We start from the raw sequence: 6,339 nt of genomic DNA on the forward strand, positions 1-6,339 counted from the left end.
TTGTTTCATGAAGTTTTCAGCATTTTTTCATTATTTCACCATTTTCATGAAAAACTAAGGTTTTACACTCACAGCATTATTCAGATTTCTATAGATATGTTACTCAAGACGACAATATTTTTGAATAGGAGGACAGAACCACAATGAGTTTTACATCTGGTGGAATTTTCCCATATTTGTAATTATTGAGTAGGGAGCATCTCATCATCATTCAATTTTACCACTAATTATGACAAAAATGCAGTAATGTACAATAGCTTTGAGCTGATGGACTGGTTTATTGGTTATTTGAAAGTTAAACTAAGCATACTTTTTTTTTAAAGAATGTAGAAGTGTTAGATACTGTTCACTCAAAACACTTTCTATACAAGTTCATTCATAAATGTTTTAGACAACCTTATGTTATCTATGCCATTAAAACACTGTGCATGTAGATCTATGTTATAGTTAAGTTTAAAGTCTTGTGACATCATTAAGTCTTCCAGTAAGTTACATCAGTGTGAATCATGGATCAATCTTCACTAATTTTGTTATTTCCACCACTTTTTATCCTACTGTGACATGTATTATTGTAAGGTCTTTACCTCACTGTTGTCATCATTTGGCGCTACATAAATAAACTGAATTGAACAGAATGTTAAAATGTTAGATTGAAAAAGTCTCTTTTGTACAGTGTTTTAAAATGACATACAATGTTTTATAGTGACGTGCAAATCATTTATGCTTATTCATGTTCATAATATAATATAATAATAGAAGTTTCTCAGAAATTTCTACTCCCTGGGGTCACATAGGAATTATGGGAAAGTTAAGGATGTTGCAATCTTGTTCCTGAAATCAGGTAGAGTAAGAGCTGTGAGTGACGAGGCCATATACCCATATAGTTAAACATCCAAAGAAAAGGTCAAAGTTCATGCCGACTGAGAAAAGTACAGATTTTCTCATTCCTCAGGAATTTCACATTCCCAGAATTTCATAGCACAGGAAAATATGGAGTTTTGCAATGTTCCTGAAATCAGGTAGAGTAAGAGCTGTGAGTGACGAGGCAGCAGGGGCCCAAATCAGTATAAATATCAGCACTTCTGCACACATTAACCATCAGACAGAAGGACTCAGCTCACAACAATCATCCAGACCAGGAGAAAGAGTCAAAGTTGAGCCTCTCAAAGCCTCCTAAGATGAAGACGTTCAGTGTTGCAGTTGCAGTGGCCGCCGTGCTCACATTCATTTGTGTCCAGCAGAGCTCTGCTGTCCCAGTCACCGAAGTAAGAACTTGACTTTAACCAAGTGTATTAGCTTACAAGCTGCAAATGTTTGTTTCAATGCTACAATGTGGTTTCTACTGCACTCAATTCATTAACAGGAGCAGGAGCTGGAGGAGCCAATGAGCATGGACTATCCAGCAGCAGCACGTGAGCAGATATTAGTGGACTCATGGAAGGTAAGTAACATTAACTGAGTGAATGTGGCCAAATTACTTCAGCTAAATGAAAGTGTTTGTTAGAGCAGGTGAAAATAAAGAGCAGTGATGCTGCTGCAGATGAACTCTGTGCTCATGTCTCTTGTGTTTCCCACAGAAGTTGTATAACACCATACACAGGCCTGGCATCAAGTGTCGCTTTTGCTGTGGCTGCTGCACCCCCGGTATCTGTGGAATTTGCTGCAGGTTCTGAGGATTCCTGCTCCCACAACCACTCAGTATTAACTTATGAAGCTTTAAAATAGTCAGTTTTAACTCTGTTCATAGGATGAAACATTTTGATTTGGTAAGATTGTATTGTCTATGTCTTCAATGATGTGACTGTATCAACATATTTAATCACATGTGTGTACTCATTAATCAAGTCTGTCAAATAATAACATTAAACGGTACTTCAGAATAATTCTTTTGCTCTGAAAAACAGACTTTATTACACTGCAGCTGATAAAGAGCAGCTTTAAGTTCAACAGTAGTATTTATATAGCGCTTTACTAGTCCCTAAGGACCCCAAAGCGCTTTACATATCCAGTCATCCACCCATTCACACACACATTCACACACTGGTGATGGCAAGCTATATTGTAGCCACAGCCACCCTGGGGCGCACTGACAGAGGCGAGGCTGCCGGACACTGGCGCCACCGGGCCCTCTGACCACCACCAGTAGGCAACAGGTGAAGTGTCTTGCCCAAGGACACAACGACCGAGACTGTCCAAGCCGGGGCTCGAACCGGCAACCTTCCGATTACAAGGCGAACTCCCAACTCTTGAGCCACGATCATCCATCGTAGACATGGAAGTCTACGGGGACTGGCTTGTTTTTCAAGCAGAAAAATAGTACCAGCTAGTGGTTTTTGGCACTAACATCTTAGCTTTATTTTTTAGCCCTGGAGTTTGTTTGTTTTTTGTCAAACATTTATATAGACTCATTATGGAAATAAATTGAATTTATATATTTATATACACAGGCTCTAATACATCAATAAATTCAAGCTTTTGCAACTAATTCTTGTTTTAAGGATATTTTCTGTACAATCATTCCACCCTGGAAAAACAACAGTTCAAAGTAAGCATTAAAAGCCCAAAGTTACCACGACATTCATGCCCACGATGAGTGCATGTAAACTTTATACCACATCTTTATTTCCCGTACAGATCTTTTGATCTGATGATGGATTAGACTTTCTCGTTTTGTTTCCATTTGTTGTTCTTAACAAGTTGGTTAACAATTCACAGTGTAGGTTTGGCTGTTATGTAGCTGATCATTTTCAGTGATCATTTATTGGTGTGAAGTGTTCAAACTAAATTTGATCACATTAAGTAATGCATAGGGGGGAGAAGAGGGGGGACTACTTTTATCAGGACTTAGAGGAAAAAGGTAAACAAATCCCAGCTGTGTGATCTCCATTAATGACAACACTGCAAGAAACTCTTATTTTTCTGCACAGGTACTAAAACACTCATTTCTCCTCAGGGGCTGGAATCTTTTTAAAAATAATGAAATCATCCATCAATTCATCAATATATTCGAGGGGGATTTGTAGCTGCAGTGCAGCTACTATAAATGAGACCAAAAAATGAAGTAATTATTCCTTATAGTCCTAAAAAAAAACTGTTAAAAAGGCAGAATGTATTCCAGCAGAGCCAATAATCCTACTGTTGTTGTTGTTGACACAGATGTGCTCATTAAGATAAAGCTAACAGGTCAGAGGGGTCACAGTACATGAGACAGAGTGGAGATAAGGGATTTTGGTTATTGCACAAGATGTTTAGTAAAATTCAAAAGACCCTTTCAACCTTTATCAGAGTAAACACACCGTGCACTCCTGTCATTATTGATTTTGGTATTTCCCTACAATTTATTTCCTTGAACAGATTTACATTATTAAAGTGGTTGTAATAGAGTGACAAAATTTAAAGATAAGCCATTTGCTCTGTGTTTAAGTTGACAGTTACATGACATTTGATACTGATCTGTTGAAAACCGGATCATATGTCATCATATTAGGATCTTTATTATGTGTAATAAATCAATACAGAGTATTACACATTGACATCAAATATATATTCTGTATCATAAAACCATAATCCCTGCATTCAGTGCAGTTGTCTGTGTGCAGGAAACAGATTCACACAACTGAGGGAAAACTGAGTGATCAGATTAAATTCAGTTTGTAATAGACAGTAGCAAACTACATTATTTAAGCTGCACTGTCCCGTAACTGGTCAATACTGAAAGGAAACCCACTCAGTCTAGCATCTTCTTATAAGAAAGTTCCAAGCACTGGACACATTAATTTGAAATAATAATTAGTGTATTAGTAGCATAGTGCAGAATATAGGTGACAAACTGTGTGCTGTATTAAACTGTTGCACTCATGAAAATTCAATACTATGGCTGAATTAAGGAATTAAGATTATTGAACAAATACTGTTCGCACCAGTGCAAAGTCCTGAACATTTTGTTGTTTGGGAATTTCCTATTACAATACCCAGCATCATTTAAGTAGTGTTGCAAGCCTTTCCCAAGAGGGAATAAAGTACTGCCAGTGACAAGGTAACACTGTATAAATAACAGCATGATCAGCAAACAGAGCCATTATGCTCAAAAGCACTGATAGCAGAAACGAAAAAATTCAACTACTCTGACAAGTTAAACTGCTGAAAATGAAAACATTCGCGTCTGCAGTCATCTTGGCTGTCGCACTAACTATTTACATTGAGGGGAACGCTGCCTTCCCATTCACAACAGTGAGTAGCCTGCTTGATGTAAATTAAGATTTATTCCTTTTTATTCAATGCTCATCAGCTCTGTGTGTTTTACTGTGTTTCTGAATGTATGTAACTAATCAACAGGTAGAAGATGTTGAGGAAGAAAAGAGCACTGATGATCCTGCTGCAATGCAAGAAGAGACGTCAGTAGAAACATGGATGGTATGCTGAGTTGATCAAATACTTAAAATAAGTCATGGAGCCTGAGTTCATTCAATTTCTAATCTACAGTGCTTTCAAGTAGCACTTCAAAATACAGCCGACAACCCATCCTGTAATTTTACAGGGCAATTTTTTTAAATTTAGGGTTCATTTTCAGTACCCAAAAAATACTTCAATGAAGCAGAACAAAGGAGTAGCAAACTGAAGTTTTAAAGGATAGAAAGACAAAGAAAAAATACGTCAAGAGTATTTGAGGAATTAATAACTGAGATATTTTAGAGGAAAGGACAAACGGTGTTGCCCAATCTTACATTGCAATTTTAGGGGAGAGGGCTGTATTACTGTATCATTACCCCAACCACCCTATATTACACTGCAATTACACATTATTTTGGTGTAGACATTGTTGCTAGAAATATGTGCCAGTAAACATTGGATTTAAGCTACTCACACTAAATAAAAACACGGTAGAATTTCGGTTTCTTCTTTCCTTTAAAACCTCTAGTTGTCACAGCCCTGACGTACTGTGCCTACACCAGTATCTGGGGAAAATTAAACTCTAGGTCAGGAAAATTCAATTCAGTTTATATAATGACATATCACAGCAACTGTCACCTCAAGATGGTTTATATTGTAAGGTAAAGACGATACAATAAGACAGAGAAAACCCAAACAATCAAACAACCCTCTGTGAGAAATCACTTGGCAACAGTGGGAAGCAAAACTCCCTTTTAACAGGAAGAAGCCTCTTTGATGTATTTATTGTTCAGACGTATTTAAAAAATTTTTTCACAGATGCCGTTTGACATCGGGGAGAATCGCGACACTAGCCCCGTCAGATGCCATCATTGCTGTGACTGCTGCCTGCTCAGTGGCTGTGGCATATGTTGCCAGTGAGGCTCAGATTTGAGTAGCTTCCATCAAAAGCAGCTTTACTTTCTCATCTTCAGCTAAAAAAATATGATGTATGTATTTATCCATGCTGTATTTACTATTATGTACAATAAACAACTGTGATGATCAGAAAGAGGGAGTGTCTAGGGACAAACAACAGAGGCGGCTATATTTTCCGAGGGTGGTCTGCTGTCCAAGTGCAAACCAGGCTCAGCTCTGCAGTGGTTCACTTATTATCCAGTACAGAACATGGAGGTATGGCATCCAGCCATGGTGGTGTGCATGCTATTGTGTTACTTTCAGCATGGCTGGATCGTGCCTCACTATTATAATGACCACAAAGGTCAAATAAATGATGCGGTGTTAAACCGGTGTAGAAATAATTAGGGAACACACAGACTCAGGCAGTCTATCTGACAGAGTTGTGAATGGATGGAACAATATGCAAAGAAGTCAACAGATTGCAAGTGACATGCAGAACAATGGCAAACCCTGTGGTTGCTGTTTAAGCCTGTGTGATTACAATTTAATTACCCCCAATACACACAGAAGTGCAGATACACAAAGAAAAACACACACATTTGCTTACATGCATGCACAGACTACCAGTCTGGAGCCTGGTGGACTCCTGCTCTGATCCCACCCTCATTCAGCCTTGCAGGGGGCTGAGAGGCATGCCAGGCTTGCCTCACGTCCAGACGGATGCCCGTTGTACGCCCCCATACCGACAAAGCTGCTGCCAAACCACACAAGGAGATAGTAAATGAGTGCACAGGGCTCTGTTCAGCTTCCTTACACACACAGAGACACGCACACACACCATGTGGTTTATTTTATCTGACTCATACCCACATACACATATGAGGCACAGTGCAGGCAGGTAGCAATTAGGGCCCTGTTCATCGGTAAATGCAGTACACTACGTCTATAAATCTTTTAAACTAGTGATATTTAAGTGTGTAAACTAAACTTCTCGGGTGGTAAGATGAGGAAATCACACGGTGCTGCTTTTTGTTGGTGATTTGATTTGCA

General features: G+C 38.7%; 2 protein-coding genes across 2 annotated transcripts; both read left to right on the plus strand.

Annotated features, from left to right (window-relative positions):
- Positions 1–1,135: 1,135 nt before the first annotated feature.
- LOC146377424 (hepcidin-like) lies at positions 1,136–1,861 on the plus strand. Its single transcript, XM_084943372.1, has 3 exons — positions 1,136–1,265; positions 1,364–1,441; positions 1,578–1,861. The coding sequence occupies exons 1-3, from the start codon at positions 1,179–1,181 to the stop codon at positions 1,671–1,673; spliced, it is 261 nt and encodes an 86-aa protein (XP_084799498.1). The 5' UTR covers positions 1,136–1,178; the 3' UTR covers positions 1,674–1,861.
- Positions 1,862–4,146: 2,285 nt separating this feature from the next.
- LOC146377425 (hepcidin-like) lies at positions 4,147–5,659 on the plus strand. The gene is made up of 3 exons (XM_084943371.1): positions 4,147–4,230; positions 4,336–4,413; positions 5,209–5,659. The coding sequence occupies exons 1-3, from the start codon at positions 4,147–4,149 to the stop codon at positions 5,308–5,310; spliced, it is 264 nt and encodes an 87-aa protein (XP_084799497.1). The 3' UTR covers positions 5,311–5,659.
- Positions 5,660–6,339: the final 680 nt, after the last annotated feature.

Source organism: Perissodus microlepis, chromosome 11 (genome assembly GCF_051167445.1).
Source record: "Perissodus microlepis isolate ML-2025 ecotype Zambia chromosome 11, ASM5116744v1, whole genome shotgun sequence".
In the NCBI taxonomy this organism is placed as follows: Eukaryota; Metazoa; Chordata; class Actinopteri; order Cichliformes; family Cichlidae; genus Perissodus; species Perissodus microlepis.